The sequence below is a fragment of the Ascaphus truei genome, chromosome 2, assembly GCF_040206685.1.
Source record: "Ascaphus truei isolate aAscTru1 chromosome 2, aAscTru1.hap1, whole genome shotgun sequence".
NCBI classification, from domain to species: domain Eukaryota; kingdom Metazoa; phylum Chordata; class Amphibia; order Anura; family Ascaphidae; genus Ascaphus; species Ascaphus truei.
This window is the reverse complement of record NC_134484.1, coordinates 464,851,935-464,878,745: the sequence shown is the minus strand read 5'-3', so window position 1 is coordinate 464,878,745 and position 26,811 is coordinate 464,851,935. Positions and strand designations below refer to the sequence as shown.

At 50.3% G+C, this 26,811-nt stretch overlaps 1 protein-coding gene across 4 annotated transcripts in view; it reads left to right on the top strand.

Moving 5' to 3' along the window:
- The window catches only part of NBEAL2 (neurobeachin like 2), a 249,925-nt gene extending 228,476 nt beyond the window's left edge, over positions 1 to 21,449 (top strand). For all 4 annotated transcript variants that reach the window (XM_075588105.1, XM_075588102.1, XM_075588103.1 and 1 more), the window contains 6 exons: positions 3,671 to 3,765; positions 5,257 to 5,373; positions 6,252 to 6,413; positions 16,970 to 17,118; positions 17,281 to 17,416; positions 18,488 to 21,449. In XM_075588105.1, the coding sequence (XP_075444220.1) occupies positions 3,671 to 3,765; positions 5,257 to 5,373; positions 6,252 to 6,413; positions 16,970 to 17,118; positions 17,281 to 17,416; positions 18,488 to 18,589 (761 nt within the window). In that variant the 3' untranslated portion in view covers positions 18,590 to 21,449. The remainder of the gene's footprint in view (positions 1 to 3,670; positions 3,766 to 5,256; positions 5,374 to 6,251; positions 6,414 to 16,969; positions 17,119 to 17,280; positions 17,417 to 18,487) is intronic.
- The last annotated feature ends 5,362 nt before the right edge of the window (positions 21,450 to 26,811 follow it).

Sequence of the window (26,811 nt, the reverse complement as noted above, 5' to 3'; positions counted from 1 at the left end):
TTCTTTACTGTTATTTTATTTATTATTTATGTATTTCTAAAATGTGTTACCAGGAAGTAATACAGTGAGAGTTACCTCTCTCGTTTTCACACGTATGTCCTGGGCACAGAGTTATGATACAAATAATACATGGTTACAAATACACAGTTACATTAAGTGAACAGGGTATATATACATTATATACAAGACATTGCATGCACAGTTACAGATAATATATATTATAGGCGTATGTAAACAGTTACAGACCAGATTAAAATGTGAGACAGCTTTAGTTTTGAAAGAACTTAGACTGGTGGCGGCTGTGAGAGTCTCCGGTAGGTTGTTCCAGTTTTGGGGTGCACGGTAAGAGGAGGAGCAGCCGGATACTTTGTTGAACCTTGGGACCATGAACAGTCTTTTGGAGTCAGATCTCAGATAAGTGCTACATGTGGTAGGGGTGAGAAGCTTGTCCAGAAAGTATTTGAAGGCAAGACAGGAAAGATGAACTTTGTGCCTAGACTCAAGTGATGACCAATCTAGTTGTTTAAGCATTTCGCAGCGATGTGTGTTGTAGTTGCATTGGAGTACAAAACGGCATATTGAATTGTAGAGGTGAGTTTGGGGTGTCATATACTATGTCTCCATAGTCGATAATTGGCATTAGCATCTGCTGTGCAATATGCTTTCTGACCAGGGGACTTAGGGAGGATTTGTTCCTGTAAAGTACACCTAGTTTGGCAAACCGTAGGTTTTGGATGTCAGGATATTAATATGCATCCCAAATGTTAAGTGGGAGTCAAACCATATGCCCAGGTATTTAAAACTAGTAACAGGAGTTAGGGAGGTGTTGGCTTTGGTTCTGATCTGGAGCTCAGTCACTGGAAGCTTTAAAAATGTAGCCTTGGTCCCAAATATCATTGTTACAGTCTTGTCAGTGTTTAATAACAGTTTGTTTTGGGAAATCCAGTTTTCGAGTCTCAAAAAGTCAGACTGAAGTATGTGTTGAAGGTCAGAGAGGCTTTGGCTGTGTGCATATAGGATTGTGTCATCTGCATACATGTGTATTGAGGCTTCCTTACAAGCTGTGGGAAGATCATTGATGAACACTGAGAAGAGTAGGGCCCCCAGAACAGAGCCTTGCGGGACACCACAGGTAATATCCAAGGGGTTGGAGTTAGAGCCAGAGATGGACACATGTTGGGATCTACCTGATAGGTAGGACTGAAACCAGTTTAAGGCTAAGGCCCCGCTGCACGCGTCCGCACGGCTGTCTTGCTTGCCGGCGGCACGTGCAACTCACTGCACCGCGATTTGCGGTCTGCAGGAAACTTTCCGGCGCGGGGGGGCGCGGCCATGACGTGAGGGGGCGGGACCGCCCGTCAGCCGTTCAGCCCCTCAACTCCTCAGCCATTCAGCCGCTGAGCCCCTCAACTCCTCAGCCCCTCAACTCCTCACACACAGACAGGCACTCACGCACTCAGGCACACACACAGCCGAACGCACAAAACAGACACACAAGCAGCTCTCCTCCCCTCCTCCCCATTGGCTGACTCGCGTACCACGTGACGCGTCAGTGCTGAAAAGCACAATCCGGTTGTAGCTCCAGCAGGCTGACGCGTCACAGAACGTAGTCAGCCCTGCCGGACGGAGGCAGCGGGGGCAAGGACCATTCGATTAAGGGTCTGGTGGCCCCGCGCGCCGCCGGCCGCAGCAGGTTCGCAGCCTAAGGCCTTGGTCCCACTGCGGCTGGCGGCGAGCGCGGCCGCAGGCCACCTGCTGCTTGCCCCTGTTCTAGATGCCCCTGCTGGCTCCTTCCGGCGTGGCTGACTGCGTGCTGTGACGTGTCAGCCAGCCGGAGCAACAAGGAGCTTGTGGTTTTGGAGAGTGTCGCGTCACGTGACATCCCAGCAGCCAATCCGATTTCCCCCTCTGCTCCGATTTCCCCCCTTCAGCTCCGATCCCCCCCCTGCTCCGATCCCCCTTCCGATTCCCCCCCTGCTCCGATTCCCCCTTGCTCCGATCCCACCCCCCCGTTCTGATTCACCCCCACCCCCCTGTGTGTATTTGCCTGTGTGAGTGGCTGTGTGTGTCCTTCCCTCTGTGCCTGGCTTCAGAGTGCGAGGGGCTCCGGGCGTGAGAGAGGGATCGGGGGGGAGGGGGGGGGGGGGAGGGGGGGGGGAGGGAGGGGGAGGGGTACAACAACAGCTTCCCTATTCCAGAGCTCTGGAGTTTGTTGAGCAGGATAACATGATCAACTGTGTCAGAAGCCTTTGCAAAATCTAGGAATACTGCACCAGTGAGTTGTCCCCGTTCCATTCCACACTGGATTTTATTACAAACTTTTAGCAGGGTAGTTACGGTGGAGTGTTTGAGGCGAAAGCCAGATTGGAATTGGCTAGGGAAATTTGTCTTGGTGTAGAAATCGCTTAATTGGGAGTTATCATCATTCCGAGGCAGCCGTGCAGCCCCGCCTGGGGTGGAACCCTGCCAGCGCTAATGGTGCTCTCCTCTGCATGGCAGCCTGTCCGTGTTAAGGGGGAATATATAACAACGATATCATTAGTTATAGGTGGGAAAGCAGAGACCGCAGAAAATCATATAACTAAGGCCGCATGGGCCTCTTCAAGGCTCAACACCTCAACCATTACACCGCACCTTTTTATTGGCGCCTCCTACACAAAAAGGGGGTTTATGCATCAGCCAGGTCTGCTGTTCCACGCACAATAAGTGGTAAGACTACAATATTACTGTTGGTTTTAGAGACCAGCAATATGTGTTCCTCCGCCGCCTGTATCAGCGCAGGCAACAAACCTGCACATGTTGTGGCTTCTCATTGTTTCCTATCTTCTAGTGCAGCGGTGCGCAAAGTGGGGGGGCGTGCCCCGCAAGGGGGGTGGGAACATTTCCAGGGGGGGGGGCGGTGGCTACCAGGTCCCGCGCTCTCCCCCAAGGCACTTAAATTAAGTGCCGGGGGCGGGGGTACCGCACGAGGCCTCTGCAGCTTCTCTTACCTGATTTTTTGGCGACGTGTCGCCATGGTAACCGGCGTCAAATGCCGTCACGTTGCCATGGTAACGTGACGTCGCATGACCCCGCGACGTCATTTGTCGCCGGAGCGGAAGAGGGGATGCAAGTTAAAAACTTGGCTCATCCCTGTATCTAGTGTTAGTGAAGTGCACATGTAGTGAGCGTTATTGCTCTCGCTGGCGGGCGCTAGCCCCGCCCTCTTTTTTGCGCGTGGCTCACCCAGACAGAATGGTGCCTGCTGGCTTCTGATGTGTCCCTCTGCCACGCGCCAGCGGGATCCGTCACATCTGAGACATCTGGGTCATAAGTATGGTTTTAGCAAAAATAACGTGGATTCGGGTAAAGATTTCTGACGCCGTAAATAAACGGGAGTACGGGTCACTGCGGCCTATTTATTCAGTGGCACTTTTCATTGGACATCGTCACATAAATATCTCCTTCCGTCGCGTCCTACATCTGCGCCTCGCAGGAGGTTTCAGGCCAGTGACTAAGCGCTGCGGTCATATACAACATCGGAAGACACCTCCCAGGGCTGCTCACGCCAAGGGGCGCCGAGAATGGCGCGGCTTAGTAAACATGGCCCTTCATCTTTGGGGGGGGGGGGGGGGGTGGGATTTGCTACTTACCTGTGTGGGATCGCACGGCTAACTCCTCCTGGTTGCAGATGTGGTCTCGTGCCTGGCTCTGGACCTCTGCGGCATATACCTGATTTCCGGTTCCCGGGACACCACGTGCATGGTGTGGCAAGTTCTGCAACAGGTGAGACGCTCGTTCCGCTCCCCGAGCCCAAAGCGTCCCTCCCCCCCCCACAATCCCTAGTCTTACCCCGGGCAGGTGCGCGTGTAGGAAGCGCGCCCCGGTCACAGACATGCACGCGGTCAGGCTCGCGCACGCTGCTGGGATCGGTTATTACCGCCCCGAGCGCTCGGTTGATGTTAAAATCCTCCCATAGAAATGTAGCATCTTGCAGAGTGACGCCGGGGGAGCGTATTTGCAAATCCCCGGCTCCCCTCCGCACACGGTACAAACTTGTATCCAACACGAGTAACGCAAACAGTAGTTGGACATTATAGTAGTTTTAATTGCCTAGATATATAAAGATCACACAACGTTTGTGGGTTAACCCCTTTGTCAGGTGCAGTGACCCAGTAGTGAACACAAAGACCCTTTTATATCCCATCATTCAAATGTTGTGCCAAAAACGGGCTGCAGCCAATTGGTTGTTATGTTAATTAATTTTTATGTGCGACACCTTGCCCCCAGTGGTCACTATGATGAACTACACATTAACAGAATAGCATGTTCCCTGTATGTAGCTAGTTAAGACACTGGGATAAAGATAGTGAAACCCTCTCTCCTCTGTATATAACTACTACGGTATAAGGTAAGCACATAGTTTGCATATTCATGTTATTCAGTAAGATTGCCACCGCTTATAAACCTCCCAATGTTTAACTAGCCAATAGGGGGCGAGTCGGAGGAGAGAGGAGGCAGGGGAGCGCGTGAGGGGAACTTTGTGCACCCCTGTGATAGAACATTCGAGTAGCCATATTGGTCCTGGAGAGAAACACAGGCCCAGATACCCAAAGCTCAGTTACTCAGGGCGGATAACACCGCGTTATCTAAATCAGTAATGGGCGTTGTGTTCCCTGAGGTTAACCGTAAATACATAAAGCTAATTATATGGAAAGACAATGGTCGCCCGTTCTCATTAGCACCGGCATGTTAAGTTAGCACTGCCTTACGTTGGCTTAGCACGACTTGCAGAGAGAGACAGTTTAGCTATGACCTAAGTCGGGGGTGCCCAACTCCAGCCCTCTCCCACAACCCCAAACAGGTCAGACTGCGCCTCTGTTTGAGCCACCTGTGCTGAAGCAGGGATATCCTGAAAACCTGACTGTTGAGAGGGGAGCTTGAGGACTGGAGTTGAGCACCTCTGACCTAAGGAACGCATCAGTAAATCCCTGCGGTAACTATAACGGTGCTCTGCGGATCTGCGCTGATGCAGGGAACGCCTCTTTCGCATATCATTAGCAGTAACGGCCATTGTAGTAACGCACGGGCTGGTTACGGCAGAGAGCGGCACTTAACACGGCGTTAGTGAGCTTTGAGGATGCCCGTTAGCACTTAGAACTAAAGCTCACGTCTTGTTAAGTCCGTAACGGAGCTCTGAGTATCTGGGCCTTGGCCGTTTGTAGGTGGTAATACCGGGGATCTTCACGTCGGTCTGTCTTCTGACTTTCCTTGCAGGGTGGATTCTCCTGTGGCTTATCCCCGAAACCGGTGCAGGTTTTATACGGCCATGATGATGAGGTGACATGTGTGGCCATCAGCACCGAGCTGGACATGGCAGTGTCTGGTTCCAAGGTAAGGTCCAACGAGTCGGGCGCCAAGTAGGGATATCCTGAAAACCTGACCTGCTGGTGACCTTTGAGAACTGGAGTTGGCCACCCTGCACGATCCTCTGTATGTGTCTAACCCTCTTTCTAACACACCAATCCCCCTGGCATTTGGAATATCCCGTTGTAATAAGGTGATTGTGTGCTGACGGTGATATATACATTACCTGATTATTTCACGGAGGACTCCCAAGACCTTGTATTATATGAATTAGTGCGTGACACTTTCTGATTCACTTATTTTATACCGAAGACGCCTGATCATTTCAGCCTTTCCTCGTAAAAGTTCATCATCGTGGTAGTCCTTCTCCGTACCTTCTCCAGCGTATTCTTATATCCATCTATTCTCCCCGCAGGATGGAACCATAAACGTTCCTCATCGTGGTAGTCCTTCTCTGTACCTTCTCCAGCTCACATGTCCTTGTATTATTCTTATATCCATCTATTCTCCCTGCAGGATGGGACCATAAACGTTCCTCATCTTGGTAGTCCTTCTCTGTACCTTCTCCAGCTCACATGTCCTTGTATTATTCTTCTATCCATCTATTCTCCCCGCAGGGTGGGACCATAAACGTTCCTCATCGTGGTAGTCCTTCTCCGTACCTTCTCCAGCTTATTCTTATATCCATCTATTCTCCCTGCAGGATGGGACCATAAACGTTCCTCATCGTGGTAGTCCTTCTCCGTACCTTCTCCAGCTCACATGTCCTTGTATTATTCTTCTATCCATCTATTCTCCCTGCAGGGTGGGACCATAAACGTTCCTCATCGTGGTAGTCCTTCTCCGTACCTTCTCCAGCTCACATGTCCTTGTATTATTCTTATATCCATCTATTCTCCCCGCAGGATGGAACCATAAACGTTCACACCATTCGCCGGGGACAGTTTATGAGGTGTATAAAACCCCCTTGTGAAAGCTCCCTGCCCTCCAGCATCTCCCATCTCTTGGTTGGCTTGGAAGGGCAGATCGTCTTTCAGACCACGATTGAAGGCCGGTCCGCTCTCAAGGTGAGTGTCCGAGGAGAAGGTGGAGGTTTATCCATCACAGATGAACATCCGCTCCATATGTATTAGAGAAAACTGATCTCCGAAGGCTTTTTCTTTGTGATGTACATCTGATTACTGCCCACGGGTATCCTGACATGCTGTGATATAGTGCAGGGGGGCTCAACTCCTGTCGCCAGGAACCCCCCAACAGGTCAGGTTTTAAGGAAATCTCGGCTTCAGCACAGGTGGCTCAGTCGAAGACTGAACCACCTGTGCTGAAGCAGGGATATCCTGAAAACCTGACCTGATGGGGGGGGGGGGGGGGTCCTTGAGGAGTGAAGCCGAGCGCCCCTGATGACATAGTGGACAAAATGGAAAAAACATATAATTACCAGCTAATAATATAATTACACAGACCATTGGCAAATATGAACATAGTTTGCATTAGCTGTAATTGAATATTATGTAAGGAAGCCAATTAATTGCATTGAGTACAAGTTGCTTTAGCCCTTAATGTGGGACTGCCCCTTTAAGGCACAGTTCATAGGAAGGTTCTTCAGTAATTGTGAGCGAGCAGGTGTTCACTGGCCCAAATGCCTGAGTACTTGCTGTGTATTCAGTACAGACACACTCCTGTGTTTGGAGAATGTTACCAGGGTGTAACTCCTGCACATTCTGTTGGAACGTAGACGTGTGCCTGTGTCTGTGTGTCCAGTGCAAGTGATCCAAGCAGGAAGTGATCCAACCCACATTCTGTATACAAAACACACCACTGCAGCGTATTGCACTAACAAGCAGATCTCTCTGCCAGGACAGTGGGGGGACAAGGATTTCGGTGTGCAGTTGGGGACGAGGGAGGGTTGCAGATTGGATGCTGAGCCTTCTTCAGTGACCCGTACTCCCATTGCCAATGACCACTTACACCATTTCCAAAGCATTGATTAGTAATGAGTATGACACATCATTGTAAGAGCCTTCACTGTCTGCTTGTTTCTGTCTCCAATGCAGTACAGCGATACAGACAGATATCCCTTCCCTGCTCCCGTGCAGTACAGTGATACAGACAGATATCCCTTCCCTGCTCCCGTGCAGTACAGCGATACAGACAGATATCCCTTCCCTGCTCCCGTGCAGTACAGCGATACAGACAGATATCCCTTCCCTGCTCCCATGCAGTACAGTGATACAGACAGATATCCCTTCCCTGCTCCCGTGCAGTACAGTGATACAGACAGATATCCCTTCCCTGCTCCCGTGCAGTACAGTGATAGACAGATATCCCTTCCCTGCTCCCATGCAGTACAGTAATACAGACAGATATCCCCTCCCTGCTCCCATGCAGTACAGTGATACAGACAGATATCCCTTCCCTGCTCCCGTGCAGTACAGTGATACAGACAGATATCCCTTCCCTGCTCCCGTGCAGTACAGTGATAGACAGATATCCCTTCCCTGCTCCCATGCAGTACAGTAATACAGACAAATATCCCTTCCCTGCTCCCGTGCAGTACAGTGATACAGACAGATATCCCTTCCCTGCTCCCGTGCAGTACAGTGATACAGACAGATATCCCTTCCCTGCTCCCGTGCAGTACAGTGATACAGACAGATATCCCTTCCCTGCTCCCGTGCAGTACAGTGATACAGACATATATCCTGCAGTACAGTGATACAGATAGATATCCCTTCCCTGCTCCCGTGCAGTACAGTGATACAGACAGATATCCCTTCCCTGCTCCCGTGCAGTACAGTGATACAGACAGATATCCCTTCCCTGCTCCCATGCAGTACAGTGATACAGACAGATATCCCTTCCCTGCTCCCGTGCAGTACAGTGATACAGACAGATATCCCTTCCCTGCTCCCATGCAGTACAGTAATACAGACAGATATCCCTTCCCTGCTTCCATGCAGTACAGTGATACAGACAAATATCCCTTCCCTGCTCCCGTGCAGTACAGTGATACAGACAGATATCCCTTCCCTGCTCCCATGCAGTACAGTAATACAGACAAATATCCCTTCCCTGCTCCCGTGCAGTACAGTGATACAGATATCCCTTCCCTGCTCCCGTGCAGAACAGTGATACAGACAGATATCCCTTCCCTGCTCCCGTGCAGTACAGTAATACAGACAGATATCCCTTCCCTGCTCCCGTGCAGTACAGCGATACAGACAGATATCCCTTCCCTGCTCCCATGCAGTACAGTGATACAGACAGATATCCCTTCCCTGCTCCCATGCAGTACAGTGATACAGACAGATATCCCTTCCCTGCTCCCATGCAGTACAGTGATACAGACAGATATCCCTTCCCTGCTCCCGTGCAGTACAGCGATACAGACAGATATCCCTTCCCTGCTCCCGTGCAGTACAGTGATACAGATATCCCATCCGTGCTCCCGTGCAGTAAAGCGATACAGACAGATATCCCTTCCCTGCTCCCGTGCAGTACAGCGATACAGACAGATATCCCTTCCCTGCTCCCGTGCAGTACAGCGATACAGACAGATATCCCTTCCCTGCTCCCGTGCAGTACAGCGATACAGACAGATATCCCTTCCCTGCTCCCGTGCAGTAAAGCGATACAGACAGATATCCCTTCCCTGCTCCCATGCAGTACAGTGATACAGACAGATATCCCTTCCCTGCTCCCGTGCAGTAAAGCGATACAGACAGATATCCCTTCCCTGCTCCCATGCAGTACAGCGATACAGACAGATATCCCTTCCCTGCTCCCGTGCAGTACAGTTATACAGACAGATATCCCTTCCCTGCTCCCGTGCAGTACAGCGATACAGACAGATATCCCTTCCCTGCTCCCGTGCAGTACAGCGATACAGACAGATATCCCTTCCCTGCTCCCGTGCAGTACAGCGATACAGACAGATATCCCTTCCCTGCTTCCATGCAGTACAGTGATACAGACAGATATCCCTTCCCTGCTCCCGTGCAGTACAGTTATACAGACAGATATCCCTTCCCTGCTCCCGTGCAGTACAGCGATACAGACAGATATCCCTTCCCTGCTCCCGTGCAGTACAGCGATACAGACAGATATCCCTTCCCTGCTTCCATGCAGTACAGCGATACAGACAGATATCCCTTCCCTGCTTCCATGCAGTACAGTGATACAGACAGATATCCCTTCCCTGCTCCCGTGCAGTACAGCGATACAGACAGATATCCCTTCCCTGCTTCCATGCAGTACAGTGATACAGACAGATATCCCTTCCCTGCTCCCGTGCAGTACAATGATACAGACAGATATCCCTTCCCTGCTCCCGTGCAGTACAGTGATACAGACAGATATCCCTTCCCTGCTCCCGTGCAGTACAGTGATACAGACAGATATCCCTTCCCTGCTCCCGTGCAGTACAGCGATACAGACAGATATCCCTTCCCTGCTCCCGTGCAGTACAGTGATACAGACAGATATCCCTTCCCTGCTCCCGTGCAGTACAGTGATACAGACAGATATCCCTTCCCTGCTCCCGTGCAGTACAGTGATACAGACAGATATCCCTTCCCTGCTCCCGTGCAGTAAAGCGATACAGACAGATATCCCTTCCCTGCTCCCGTGCAGTACAGTGATACAGACAGATATCCCTTCCCTGCTCCCGTGCAGTACAGTGATACAGACAGATATCCCTTCCTTGCTCCCATGCAGTACAGTAATACAGACAGATATCCCTTCCCTGCTCCCGTGCAGTACAGTGATACAGACAGATATCCCTTCCTTGCTCCCATGCAGTACAGTGATACAGACAGATATCCCTTCCCTGCTCCCATGCAGTACAGTGATACAGACAGATATCCCTTCCCTGCTCCCGTGCAGTACAGTGATACAGACAGATATCCCTTCCTTGCTCCCATGCAGTACACTGATACAGACAGATATCCCTTCCCTGCTCCCGTGCAGTACAGTGATACAGACAGATATCCCTTCCCTGCTCCCGTGCAGTACAGTGATACAGACAAATATCCCTTCCTTGCTCCCATGCAGTACAGTGATACAGACAGATATCCCTTCCCTGCTCCCATGCAGTACCGCGATACAGACAGATATCCCTTCCCTGCTCCCGTGCAGTACAGTGATAGACAGATATCCCTTCCCTGCTCCCGTGCAGTACAGCGATACAGACAGATATCCCTTCCCTGCTCCCGTGCAGTACAGTGATACAGACAAATATCCCTTCCCTGCTCCCGTGCAGTACAGTGATACAGACAGATATCCCTTCCCTGCTCCCATGCAGTACAGTAATACAGACAGGTATCCCTTCCCTGCTCCCATGCAGTACAGTAATACAGACAAATATCCCTTCCCTGCTCCCGTGCAGTACAGAGATACAGATATCCCTTCCCTGCTCCCGTGCAGTACAGTGATACAGATATCCCTTCCCTGCTTCCATGCAGTACAGTGATACAGACAGATATCCCTTCCCTGCTCCCGTGCAGTACAGTGATACAGACAGATATCCCTTCCCTGCTCCCGTGCAGTAAAGCGATACAGACAGATATCCCTTCCCTGCTCCCGTGCAGTACAGTGATACAGACAGATATCCCTTCCCTGCTCCCGTGCAGTACAGCGATACAGACAGATATCCCTTCCCTGCTCCCATGCAGTACAGTAATACAGACAGATATCCCTTCCCTGCTCCCATGCAGTACAGTGATACAGACAGATATCCCTTCCCTGCTCCCATGCAGTACAGTGATACAGACAGATATCCCTTCCCTGCTCCCGTGCAGTACAGTGATACAGACAGATATCCCTTCCCTGCTCCCGTGCAGTACAGTGATACAGACAGATATCCCTTCCCTGCTCCCGTGCAGTACAGTGATACAGACAGATATCCCTTCCCTGCTCCCGTGCTGTACAGTGATACAGACAGATATCCCTTCCCTGCTTCCATGCAGTACAGTGATACATACAGATATCCCTTCCCTGCTCCCGTGCAGTACAGTGATACAGACAGATATCCCTTCCCTGCTCCCGTGCAGTACAGTGATACAGACAGATATCCCTTCCCTGCTCCCGTGCAGTACAGTGATACAGACAGATATCCCTTCCCTGCTCCCGTGCAGTACAGCGATACAGACAGATATCCCTTCCCTGCTCCCGTGCAGTACAGCGATACAGACAGATATCCCTTCCCTGCTCCCGTGCAGTACAGCGATACAGACAGATATCCCTTCCCTGCTCCCGTGCAGTACAGTGATACAGACAGATATCCCTTCCCTGCTCCCGTGCAGTACAGTGATACAGACAGATATCCCTTCCCTGCTCCCGTGCAGTACAGTGATACAGACAGATATCCCTTCCCTGCTCCCGTGCAGTAAAGCGATACAGACAGATATCCCTTCCCTGCTCCCGTGCAGTACAGTGATACAGACAGATATCCCTTCCCTGCTCCCGTGCAGTACAGTGATACAGACAGATATCCCTTCCTTGCTCCCATGCAGTACAGTAATACAGACAGATATCCCTTCCCTGCTCCCGTGCAGTACAGTAATACAGACAAATATCCCTTCCTTGCTCCCATGCAGTACAGTGATACAGACAGATATCCCTTCCCTGCTCCCGTGCAGTACAGCGATACAGACAGATATCCCTTCCCTGCTCCCGTGCAGTACAGTGATACAGACAAATATCCCTTCCCTGCTCCCGTGCAGTACAGTGATACAGACAGATATCCCTTCCCTGCTCCCATGCAGTACAGTAATACAGACAGGTATCCCTTCCCTGCTCCCATGCAGTACAGTAATACAGACAAATATCCCTTCCCTGCTCCCGTGCAGTACAGAGATACAGATATCCCTTCCCTGCTTCCATGCAGTACACTGATACAGACAGATATCCCTTCCCTGCTCCCGTGCAGTACAGTGATACAGACAGATATCCCTTCCCTGCTCCCGTGCAGTAAAGCGATACAGACAGATATCCCTTCCCTGCTCCCGTGCAGTACAGTGATACAGACAGATATCCCTTCCCTGCTCCCGTGCAGTACAGCGATACAGACAGATATCCCTTCCCTGCTCCCGTGCAGTACAGTGATACAGACAGATATCCCTTCCCTGCTCCCGTGCAGTACAGTGATACAGACAGATATCCCTTCCTTGCTCCCATGCAGTACAGTGATACAGACAGATATCCCTTCCCTGCTCCCGTGCAGTTCAGTGATACAGACAGATATCCCTTCCCTGCTCCCATGCAGTACAGTAATACAGACAAATATCCCTTCCCTGCTCCCGTGCAGTACAGTGATATAGGCAGATATCCCTTCCCTGCTCCCATGCAGTACAGTGATACAGACAGATATCCCTTCCCTGCTCCCGTGCAGTACAGTGATACAGACAGATATCCCTTCCCTGCTCCCGTGCAGTACAGTGATACAGACAGATATCCCTTCCCTGCTCCCATGCAGTACAGCGATACAGACAGATATCCCTTCCCTGCTCCCGTGCAGTACAGTGATATAGGCAGATATCCCTTCCCTGCTCCCATGCAGTACAGTGATACAGACAGATATCCCTTCCCTGCTCCCGTGCAGTACAGTGATACAGACAGATATCCCTTCCCTGCTCCCGTGCAGTACAGCGATACAGACAGATATCCCTTCCCTGCTCCCGTGCAGTACAGCGATACAGACAGATATCCCTTCCCTGCTCCCGTGCAGTACAGTGATACAGACAGATATCCCTTCCCTGCTCCCGTGCTGTACAGTGATACAGACAGATATCCCTTCCCTGCTCCCGTGCAGTACAGCGATACAGACAGATATCCCTTCCCTGCTCCCATGCAGTACAGTAATACAGACAGATATCCCTTCCCTGCTCCCGTGCAGTACAGCGATACAGACAGATATCCCTTCCCTGCTCCCGTGCAGTACAGCGATACAGACAGATATCCCTTCCCTGCTCCCGTGCAGTACAGTGATACAGACAGATATCCCTTCCCTGCTCCCGTGCAGTACAGCGATACAGACAGATATCCCTTCCCTGCTCCCATGCAGTACAGTAATACAGACAGATATCCCTTCCCTGCTCCCATGCAGTACAGTGATACAGACAGATATCCCTTCCTTGCTCCCATGCAGTACAGTGATACAGACAGATATCCCTTCCCTGCTCCCGTGCAGTACAGCGATACAGACAGATATCCCTTCCCTGCTCCCGTGCAGTACAGTGATACAGACAGATATCCCTTCCCTGCTCCCGTGCAGTACAGCGATACAGACAGATATCCCTTCCCTGCTCCCATGCAGTACAGTAATACAGACAGATATCCCTTCCCTGCTCCCATGCAGTACAGTGATACAGACAGATATCCCTTCCTTGCTCCCATGCAGTACAGTGATACAGACAGATATCCCTTCCCTGCTCCCGTGCAGTACAGCGATACAGACAGATATCCCTTCCCTGCTCCCGTGCAGTACAGTGATACAGACAGATATCCCTTCCCTGCTCCCATGCAGTACAGTGATACAGACAGATATCCCTTCCCTGCTCCCGTGCAGTACAGTGATACAGACAGATATCCCTTCCCTGCTCCCGTGCAGTACAGTGATACAGACAGATATCCCTTCCCTGCTCCCGTGCTGTACAGTGATACAGACAGATATCCCTTCCCTGCTCCCGTGCAGTACAGTAATACAGACAGATATCCCTTCCCTGCTCCCGTGCAGTACAGTGATACAGACAGATATCCCTTCCCTGCTCCCATGCAGTACAGTGATACAGACAGATATTCCTTCCCTGCTCCCGTGCTGTACAGTGATACAGACAGATATCCCTTCCCTGCTCCCGTGCAGTACAGTGATACAGACAGATATCCCTTCCCTGCTCCCGTGCAGTACAGTGATACAGACAGATATCCCTTCCCTGCTCCCGTGCTGTACAGTGATACAGACAGATATCCCTTCCCTGCTCCCGTGCAGTACAGTGATACAGACAGATATCCCTTCCCTGCTCCCATGCAGTACAGTGATACAGACAGATATCCCTTCCCTGCTCCCATGCAGTACAGTGATACAGACAGATATCCCTTCCCTGCTCCCGTGCAGTACAGTGATACAGACAGATATCCCTTCCCTGCTCCCGTGCAGTACAGTGATACAGACAGATATCCCTTCCCTGCTCCCGTGCTGTACAGTGATACAGACAGATATCCCTTCCCTGCTCCCGTGCAGTACAGTGATACAGACAGATATCCCTTCCCTGCTCCCGTGCTGTACAGTGATACAGACAGATATCCCTTCCCTGCTCCCGTGCAGTACAGTGATACAGACAGATATCCCTTCCCTGCTCCCGTGCAGTACAGTGATACAGACAAATATCCCTTCCCTGCTCCCATGCAGTACAGTGATACAGACAGATATCCCTTCCCTGCTCCCGTGCAGTACAGTTATACAGACAGATATCCCTTTCCTGCTCCCGTGCAGTACAGCGATACAGACAGATATCCCTTCCCTGCTCCCGTGCAGTACAGTGATACAGACAGATATCCCTTCCCTGCTCCCATGCAGTACAGTAATACAGACAGATATCCCTTCCCTGCTCCCGTGCAGTACAGCGATACAGACAGATATCCCTTCCCTGCTCCCGTGCAGTACAGTGATACAGACAGATATCCCTTCCCTGCTCCCGTGCAGTACAGTGATACAGACAGATATCCCTTCCCTGCTCCCATGCAGTACAGCGATACAGACAGATATCCCTTCCCTGCTCCCGTGCAGTACAGTGATACAGACAGATATCCCTTCCCTGCTCCCGTGCAGTAAAGCGATACAGACAGATATCCCTTCCCTGCTCCCGTGCAGTACAGTGATACAGACAGATATCCCTTCCCTGCTCCCGTGCAGTAAAGCGATACAGACAGATATCCCTTCCCTGCTCCCATGCAGTACAGTGATACAGACAGATATCCCTTCCCTGCTCCCGTGCAGTACAGTGATACAGACAGATATCCGTTCCCTGCTCCCATGCAGTACAGTGATAGACAGATATCCCTTCCTTGCTCCCATGCAGTACAGTAATACAGACAGATATCCCTTCCTTGCTCCCATGCAGTACAGTGATATAGACAGATATCCCTTCCCTGCTCCCGTGCAGTTCAGTGATACAGACAGATATCCCTTCCCTGCTCCCGTGCAGTACAGTGATAAAGGCAGATATCCCTTCCCTGCTCCCATGCAGTACAGTAATACAGACAAATATCCCTTCCCTGCTCCCGTGCAGTACAGTGATACAGATATCCCATCCGTGCTCCCGTGCAGTACACTGATACAGACAGATATCCCTTCCCTGCTCCCGTGCAGTACAGTGATACAGACAGATATCCCTTCCCTGCTCCCGTGCAGTACAGTGATACAGACAGATATCCCTTCCCTGCTCCCGTGCAGTACAGTGATACAGACAGATATCCCTTCCCTGCTCCCGTGCAGTAAAGCGATACAGACAGATATCCCTTCCCTGCTCCCGTGCAGTACAGTGATACAGACAGATATCCCTTCCCTGCTCCCATGCAGTACAGTAATACAGACAAATATCCCTTCCTTGCTCCCATGCAGTACAGTGATACAGACAGATATCCCTTCCCTGCTCCCATGCTGTACAATGATACAGACAGATATCCCTTCCCTGCTCCCGTGCAGTACAGCGATACAGACAGATATCCCTTCCCTGCTCCCGTGCAGTACAGCGATACAGACAGATATCCCTTCCCTGCTCCCATGCAGTACAGTGATACAGACAGATATCCCTTCCCTGCTCCCGTGCAGTTCAGTGATACAGACAGATATCCCTTCCCTGCTCCCATGCAGTACAGCGATACAGACAGATATCCCTTCCCTGCTCCCGTGCAGTACAGTGATACAGACAGATATCCCTTCCCTGCTCCCGTGCAGTACAGCGATACAGACAGATATCCCTTCCCTGCTCCCATGCAGTACAGTGATACAGACAGATATCCCTTCCCTGCTCCCGTGCAGTTCAGTGATACAGACAGATATCCCTTCCCTGCTCCCGTGCAGTACAGTGATACAGACAGATATCCCTTCCCTGCTCCCGTGCAGTACAGCGATACAGACAGATATCCCTTCCCTGCTCCCGTGCAGTACAGCGATACAGACAGATATCCCTTCCCTGCCTCCGTGCAGTACAGCGATACAGACAGATATCCCTTCCCTGCTCCCGTGCAGTATGCCGTGGTCATACTGTCCCTTAGAGCTGGAGTGCGCAAACATTTAGCCCTGCGCCCCACTGCCGGCTCAGCCCCAGTGCTCGCACCCCCCTTACCTGGAATCAGGCATCAAATGGCGCCGCAGGGGTCTTGTGACTTTACATGACCCCACAGCTTCATTTGACGCCGCCTTGCCATGGCGACACGTCGCCCGAAGCCGTTGGAGAGATGGTGAGCAATGTAAATGTTTGTGGATGAGCGCAGGACCTCTGTAACCGTTGCGTCCCCCAAACAAAATTATTGGGGGGGCACGCCCAGTTTACACACCCTTGTCTTAGAGTGATTGCCATTTTTCTGCAGCTCTCCGCCTCTGACCCCATGTCTTCTCTTCCAGGATAAGTTTGCTCTGCACTTGTATTCTGTGAATGGCAAACACTTGTCCACTGTCCCTCTGGATGAGCAGGTTTCTGCCGCATGCGTGACGCAGGACTTTGTGGTGCTCGGCACGATGCAGTGCTCCCTGCATATCCGGGACCTTCAGAGGTAAGAACCCAACGCGTGGGGTTATTCAGGCAAGAAGCTGCCATCTCCCCAGGGAGAGGCGCGCGTGTGCATGAATTGTAGAGGTTAATGAAGTAATTGGACACATTTTCCCCTCGGTGCGGGTTATAGTCTAATTTGACGTACTTGTCTCTCTGCCCCCAGTTTAAGCCCTGCTGTCTCCCCGCTGCCTATGAAGGTCCCGGTACACTGTGTGTCTGTCACCAAAGAAAACAGCCACATCCTGGTGGGGCTCGACGATGGGAAGCTGATTGTGGTGGGAGCCGGGCAGCCCCTGGAGGTGAGAGCCAACCGGATTACTGCTGGTCGATGCAATATATGGGAGTCCAAGGGACCCACCCCCCACACACACGCGCGCGCACACATTCTTCCAACTCCCTCATTCTTCAGCCGTTTTCCCTATTTCTCCCTTCTCTCTGATTTGTCCTCCTCACCTTCTCCTTACACAACTCGCTTTGCCTTGGCTTTCAGCAGCAGTGGGCGAGGCAGCCTATGGTTGCTGTGTAGGAACTTTACCCCTGTCAGTACGCCAAGCCCCCTCTGCCACGCAGCCCACGCTCCACCTCTCCCCTGCAGGGTAGTAGATGTGATGGGTGTTCCGTGGGCTTCAGCCTGGACAGGGGGGAGGGGGGGGGAGTTGGTGTACAGTGCATTTGACGACAAGCTCATCACATTGATTAAACGGGAGAGCCTATAGCTCATGGGTGGGCAACTCCAGTCCTCTGGGGCCATCAACACGTCAGATTTTAAGGGTATCCCTGCTTCAGCACACCTGGTGCAGTTGAAGACTGAGCCACCTGTGCTGAAGCAGGGATATCCTGAAAACCTGACCTGTTGGTGGCTCTTGAGGACAGGAGTTGTCCATCCCTGCTTTTGCTGCATCCTCCGAGCCCCTTTTTAATGCAGATCCTGAGCACTCCTGCTCACAGCAACCACGCAGACAATGCACGGCTCCTTGTATCTCTTTATTCACACGGGGGGCATTTCCCTTGGTGAGAAATGGCAGATCTAGCAAGTGACATTGTTCTCCCAGATAACCCGACGTATTCCGTTAACGTCTGTGGTGCAGGATCTCACTGCATATCCCAGCATAATGCAGAGGGAACAGGGGAACAGAGGGAACAATGAAGCCTACTACATCTATATGATGGACAAGGACAATTCCACGGGAGTGTGTGTGTTTTTGCAGTTTGATTTGTGTGCGCCGAGCTGCTGCGCTGCTGAAATAAGAAGGTGCATTGTGTGTATGCTGATTTAAAGGTGACTGCTTGCATTGCTTACAGTAGATGTGACTAAGCTACGGTTACCATAATCATTAATGAACCAGGAACCGTGGGTCTTTCTTCTCCAGGTAAGGACAGGGCAGTTCACGAGGAAGCTCTGGGGTTCCACACGACGTATCTCACAAGTGTCTTCTGGGGAAACAGAGTACCGACCAGCAGAGTCAAACTGAAGAACAGAGCTGTCCTTGGATAATTGTGAAGACCACAAGTGCCTGGTTGGGGGGCCTGGTCTCTGGAACCACTGGCCATGGTCCTGAATAAGGGAGAAGTCCCCATTGAGTGTTCCCTGTGGAGCAGCTAATGGTCTCAGCATGATGGTTTCTGGACTCTACAGGGTGCCTGCCTCTCTCTTCTTCCCATAGATGATGGATGGGTTGGAAATGTTTGGAACGCACACAAATGAAGCCTGGAGCTCCACTGAATATTAAGAGATGAATATTAATAAGGGAATAAGTCAAAGGGAACAATGAATCGACGTGACAATCAAATGCACCGTCTCTCGAGAGACTACTTTCTTTCTTACGTTCTTTGGATGGATGAATGTTCTGGGTGTCAATGCCTTAATGAAGAGGACGCCTTCTTTTCTATCTTTTTGCTCATGCGTTGAGACAGCGACTGAGCATAAACTCTCAACGGGAATACACAGAGGCAATCCTCCGCCACCCACGGCTGTATCTATGCCACCCACGGCTGTATCTATGCCACCCACGGCTGTATCTATGCCATCCACGGCTGTATCTATGCCACCCGCAGTTGTACCAAAGGCTTTCGCTGGTTGGAGACATAGCTGTTTTTCCCCTTTGCTCTCAGAGGTGTCACCAATGCACGGTGCAGCCTCTGGCAGTGAAAGGGTATACGGTTGCTGCTGAAGATCGATCTAGGGGCCATGCACCGTTGGTCCCGTTTTCAGCCCAAACCCGCTTTGTGCTACCATCTTTAGATCGCCCAACTGTTTTTGTTTGTTTTTTTTATTAGTAATTGATATGGTAGTTGAACACTGTAAAATATTTTACTGTACTTGGGAAAGTGAAACAGACCAAGAGACGGGGAGTCCTGCTGCACTTCACTTGTATCTCCGATTGTTACTGTCTGGCTTTAACCCCGTCCGTGCCAGAGGAGCTTACGACGCATTACTAGGTCTCATTGGACACAGCAGTGCAGGCCACTGTGACAGAGTCCTTCTATTCCTGTTGAGCACGTTGTGGACATTCCCAGGACCCTTCCTCTATACTGTACATTCCCAGGACACTTCCTCTATACTGTACATTCCAGCACCCTTCCTCTATACTGTACCTTCCCAGGACCCTTCCTCTATACTGTACATTCCCAGGACCCTTCCTCTATACTGTACATTCCAGCACCCTTCCTCTATACTGTACATTCCAGCACCCTTCCTCTATACTGTACCTTCCCAGGACCCTTCCTCTATACTGTACTTTCCCAGGACCCTCCAATCTTCAGAAGAACCTCTTTTTTTGTGTGCGCCACTGCACGGTGTTACCAATGTTTTTTGGGGGGAAGAATGCACCTCTTGAGAAGATGTCTACGTGTTAAAGAAATTGGGACGGGCTTGTTTTTGTTTTTTTAGAGTAGTATTTAGTAATGTTTCTATGGCTGTCAAGGACCAAAATGGGTGAGATTTAAAAACAAATTTTTTTTTTAAGAGTATAAAGCAAAAATAACAGAATAAGAATGTGTGTGACTTTAATGAAGAACTCTATTGAACGGCAAGTCGCTATTTACATGGGGAATGAGACTCATTTATATTGTTGGAGATTTTAGCGGACTGTATTAATGCTAGTCTAGAGATACATATATATTTCACAGATTCACATATATATATATATATATATCTATATCTATATATCTTACTATATATTTCTGAAAGCGTCATATGTGTCCGTGTCTGTATGTGTCTCCCTGTGTCCCTCCCTGTGTCCCTAGCGGCAATCCCATTGGACCTTGGGCCAGGCCAATGAGATTGCTCCCTTGGCCCGGCCGCCCCCGCACACCTCTCATTGGCCTGAGGCGGAGTGACGGGCCAAAGGAGAGACGGAGACACACACACACACACACACCCTCCATCATCTCACCCGCAACTCACCTCCCCTCGCGGCGCCCTGCTTGGCCGCGCGGTTGGGGGGTTTAGCGCCGCCGCCGCTCCCATCACCTCACAACCCTCAGGGGCGACGCAGCAGCCCTACCGCCTCCTTCCACCCTCCTCACAGCCTGCAAACCTGCTTGCCCGCGCACTGCGGGACCTGCCAGCGGGAGGAGCAGGGCAGTTGCGGCCGCGGCGGGGACACCACCACGTGACTCCCACCCACCTCCCCAAATATTCCACTACGGCCGCTGCATGAGGTATGAGGGGAGGGGGGGAGGGAATGGCGTGCCGCCCGCTATCTTCATGCCCCCAAAGCCGCCGCATGTGGGGGGGTGTGGGGGTGGGATGCCGGCCTGAAACTAGCTTCATGCCGCCGCGGGGGGGTAAGATGCAGGGGGGAAATGCAGGCCTGCCCGCCCGCTATCTTAAGGCCTCCGCCTGAGGTATGGGGACTGCGGGGGGCAGGGGTAGGGGGAGATGTCACTAAATAACCCACCCACCCAGTCACTAAATAACCCACCCACCCAGTCACTAAATAAAAGTCACTAAATAACCCACCAACCCACCCAGTCACTAAATAAAGTCACTAAATAACCCACCCAGTCACTAAATAACCCACCCACCCACCCAGTCACTAAATAACCCACCCACCCACCCACCCAGTCACTAAATAACCCACCCACCCACCCAGTCACTAAATAACCCACCCACCCACCCAGTCACTAAATAACCCACCCACCCACCCAGTCACTAAATAACCCACCCACCCACCCAGTCACTAAATAACCCACCCAGTCACTAAATAACCCACCCACCCAGTCACTAAATAACCCACCCAGTCACTAAATAAAAGTCACTAAATAACCCACCAACCCACCCAGTCACTAAATAAAGTCACTAAATAACCCACCCAGTCACTAAATAAAGTCACTAAATAACCCACCCACCCACTAAATAAAAGTCACTAAATAAAAGTCACTAAATAACCCACCCACCCACCCAGTCACTAAATAACCCACCCACCCACCCAGTCACTAAATAACCCACCCACCCACCCAGTCACTAAATAACCCACCCACCCACCCAGTCACTAAATAACCCACCCACCCACCCAGTCACTAAATAACCCACCCACCCACCCAGTCACTAAATAACCCACCCACCCACCCAGTCACTAAATAACCCACCCACCCAGTCACTAAATAACCCACCCACCCACCCAGTCACTAAATAACCCACCCACCCACCCAGTCACTAAATAAAAGTCACTAAATAACCCACCCAGTCACTAAATAAAAGTCACTAAATAACCCACCCAGTCACTAAATAAAAGTCACTAAATAACCCACCCAGTCACTAAATAAAAGTCACTAAATAACCCACCCAGTCACTAAATAAAAGTCACTAAATAACCCACCCACCCACCCAGTCACTAAATAAAATGTCACTAAATAACCCACCCAGTCACTAAATAAACTAAATAAAAGTCACTAAATAACCCAAGTGTCACTAAATAACCCACCCAGAACCCAGTCACTAAATAAATGCCACTAAATAACCCACCCACCCAGTCACTAAATAACTCAGTCACTAAATAAAGTGTCACTAAATAAACCACCCACCCACCCAGTCACTAAATAAAAGTCACTAAATAACCCAATGTCACTAAATAATGGTCACTAAGTAACCCACCCACCCAGTCACTAAATAACCCACCCAGTCGATAAATAACCCAGCCAACCAATCACTAAATAACCCACCCACCCAGTCACTAAATAAAAGTCACTAAATAACCCACCCAGTCACTAAATAAAACACTCACCCACCCAGTCACTAAATAACACACCCACCCACCCAGTCACTAAATAACACAAGTCACTAAATAACACACCCACCCACCCAGTCACTAAATAAATCACCCACCCACCCAGTCACTAAATAAATCACCCACCCACCCAGTCACTAAAGAAACCCAGTCACTAAATAAACTCACTATATAAACCCACCCACCCATCCAGTCGCTAAATAACCCACCTACCCAGTCACTAAATAAAGTCACTAAATTACCCACCCACCCAGTCACTAAATTACCCACCCACCCAGTCACTAAATTACCCACCCACCCAGTCACTAAATTACCCACCCACCCAGTCACTAAATTACCCACCCACCCAGTCACTAAATTACCCACCCACCCAGTCACTAAATTACCCACCCACCCACCCACCCAGTCACTAAATTACCCACCCACCCACCCACCCACCCAGTCACTAAATTACCCACCCACCCACCCACCCAGTCACTAAATTACCCACCCACCCAGTCACTAAATTACCCACCCACCCACCCAGTCACTAAATTACCCCCCCACCCACCCAGTCACTAAATTAAGTCACTAAATTACCCCCCCACCCACCCAGTCACTAAATTAAGTCACTAAATTACCCCCCCACCCACCCAGTCACTAAATTAAGTCACTAAATTACCCCCCCACCCACCCAGTCACTAAATTAAGTCACTAAATTACCCCCCCACCCACCCAGTCACTAAATTACCCACCCACCCAGTCACTAAATTACCCACCCACCCAGTCACTAAATTACCCACCCACCCACCCAGTCACTAAATTAAGTCACTAAATTGCCCACCCACCCACCCAGTCACTAAATTACCCACCCACCCACCCAGTCACTAAATTACCCACCCACCCACTAAATTAAAGTCACTAAATTACCCACCCACCCACTAAATTAAAGTCACTAAATTACCCACCCACCCAGTCACTAAATTACCCACCCACCCACCCAGTCACTAAATTACCCACCCACCCACCCAGTCACTAAATTACCCAACCACCCACCCAGTCACTAAATTACCCAACCCAGTCACTAAATTACCCACCCACCCACCCAGTCACTAAATTACCCACCCACCCACCCACCCAGTCACTAAATTACCCACCCACCCACCCACCCAGTCACTAAATTACCCACCCACCCACCCAGTCACTAAATTACCCACCCACCCACCCACCCAGTCACTAAATTACCCACCCACCCAGTCACTAAATTACCCACCCACCCAGTCACTAAATTACCCACCCACCCACTAAATTAAAGTCACTAAATTACCCACCCACCCAGTCACTAAATTACCCACCCACCAAGTCACTAAATTACCCACCCACCAAATTACCCACCCACCAAGTCACTAAATTACCCACCCACCAAATTACCCACCCACCCAGTCACTAAATTACCCACCCACCAAATTACCCACCCACCCAGTCACTAAATTACCCACCCACCCAGTCACTAAATTACCCACCCACCAAATTACCCACCCACCCAGTCACTAAATAACCCACCCACCCAGTCACTAAATAAAGGTCACTAAATAACCCACCCACCTAGTCACTAAATAACCCACCCAGTCACTAAATACCCAGTCACTAAATTAATTATACCCCGTCACTAAATAAACCACCCACCCACCCTGTCACTAAATAAAGTCACTAAATAGCCCACCCACCCACCCAGTCACTAAATAGCCCACCCACCCACCCAGTCACTAAATAGCCCACCCACCAACCCAGTCACTAAATAGCCCACCCAGTCACTAAATAGCCCACCCACCCAGTCACTAAATACCCAGTCACTAAATTAATTATACCCCGTCACTAAATAAACCACCCACCCACCCTGTCACTAAATAAAGTCACTAAATAGCCCACCCACCCACCCAGTCACTAAATAGCCCACCCACCCAGTCACTAAATAGCCCACCCACCCACCCAGTCACTAAATAGCCCACCCACCCACCCAGTCACTAAATAGCCCACCCACCCACCCAGTCACTAAATAGCCCACCCACCCACCCAGTCACTAAATAGCCCACCCAGTCACTAAATAGCCCACCCACCAACCCAGTCACTAAATAGCCCACCCAGTCACTAAATAGCCCACCCACCCAGTCACTAAATAAATGTCACTAAATAACCTCCCTCTCTCCCCCCTCTCCTCTCTCCCCACCCCCCCCCCCTCTCTCCCCCCCTTCCCTCTCTCTCCCCTCCTCTCTCTCCCCTTGTTATAAATGAATGTTGTATCTTACACCACCACTGAAAAGTTAAGGCTATCGTATTTTTGAGACCTTTAAAGAGTTTCCACTCATTTGGACTCTTATTTTGTTCCTGCAATGCGTTGCAGGGACCGCCTGTAAATAAAACCGCGGTGTTCCAGCTCTGCTAATACAAATGGTGGTACTCAATGCGGGTCCAGCTGGCAAACGAGTCCATACTTCAACCAAATAATATTTTCTCTCCCCCCCCCCTCCCTTTTATCCTTCGCTACCCACTGGCCACACATTTTTCTGCCGCCGCTCTCGCTTTGGCTGTTAGCTGTGATGCTGCACTGGCTTCTGGGACGTGACTCTTCCCCCTGGGTCAGCAGTGGTAAGCAGCAGAACTCTCAGAAATAATCCTGAGTCCCCCAGTTACGCCTCTACCTTGTGAGCTGCTGCAGGAGGTCTGCGGGACGATTCTTTTAGGCGGGTGATGCTGCTTCATGGTCGATGCCTACTCTAATTTAATGTAGAGAACACAAATTTAAAAAAATAAATAAATAAAAGTTCCCCCACGACGTGTCTGAGTGTCCCAAATTAAGGATGTCCTGGCTATAGCCCCTCGTTAGGTCCTAACCAGCCCTTAACAAGAGCAGCTGTATACTGTAGTATGTAGTAAATTAGCTGTCACGACTTAAGTTTGCAAAGGTTATCTTAAATGATAAACAAAAACACATTACAATATTAGTGTGTTACATTACTAAGGGCTTTCACTTGTATTGCAATTGTTATATGGGACTGTAACTTTAACCCCTTTGTATACACAGAAGTGGAAAAACTCTTGTAGCCGTATATGGCCTGGAGAAGTGCAGACTGGAAGGCTGGGTTATTGTACCGTGTAATGAACCAATGTCCTTCTGTAGATACAATTCTAGTGTACAGAGCTGCCCAACTTCTTCATGTGTACACGGTGATTGTATCCACGGCTAACACTTCTGTTCTAACACAACCAGGCAATGAATCTACAATTGTGTTTAGCAAATAAATACTAAGTATATGGAGAGTGTGTGCCGTTTAACAGCTTCACTGCCAGAGAGGGGAAATGGTGCAGTGTGTTGCCCTGCTTCCCAGGCCCTGGCAACCAGTGGGTTCACATGTCACTGTTGGCAGTGCCAAACTCACAACACAGTGGTGGTGAAGGGGTTAACATTTCAGGCACAGTACCACTGGGTTTTTCTTTGTTTGTTTGATTTTTAACACAACCACAGGTATTGGATCAAACAGGTCATCTCGTGGATTGCTAGGGGTGTTTTTTAGTGACATCTGATGGATATCCCTGGTAAAGGTCCCGGCTCTAACATGAAGATGCCCTTCTTTGGGTCCGGAAACCCCTAAATCTAACTCATTTTGATCCTTGACGGTTGACATCTTTGTTGTGTAGATATACCATTGCCTCTGCGTTTTTAATAATGATTGCAGTGTTACACTGTGCTCTAAAGCAGGGGGTGGGGTGCTCAATGCCAGCCCTCAAGAACCCCAAAAGGTCAGGTTTTTAAGGATATCCCTGCTTCAGCACAAGTGGCTCAATCGGTGGCTCAGCCGAAGACTGAGCCACTGATTGAGCCACTTGTGCTGAAGCTGGGACTGATTGAGCCACGTATGCTGGATCGTCAAATGCGTAGGTGGGATATTTTATTTTACCTATTTTTACCTGCTCATGTGAGCTGAATAAACAATATTTTTATTGGGGGTTACCCTGCCATGATCATTTTTGCGCCTGTCCTGCTGAGGCTGTGCTCCGTTCCATACGTATATATATCGTTTGGACACCTGTGCTGAAGCAGGGACTGATTGAGCCACCTGTGCTGAAGCTGGGATATCATTAAAACCTGACCTGTTGTGAGGTGGGGGGTGGGTGTATTGAGGACTGGCGTTGAGCACCCCTGCTTTAGAGGAGAAGCACGTGGATGGAGGCTTGGAAAGTACCTGCATAAGAACCACTGCACAGGACCTTGGATATTGCAGTTATTCCTAATCATTGCTCCGTGTTATGAAGTACAATAATCCTCCACCTGTAGTCCCCATGATCTCCACTCCCCTGGGACAGAGGCCTGTGGATGTTGCAGTAATTTGATGTATATTTGTTTTTTTGGGGGGGGGGGTTGTTTTTATTTACGCAGATGAAGGGGACAAAAAGTGACGCGCAGACGTCCTGTAACCCCCCCAAAT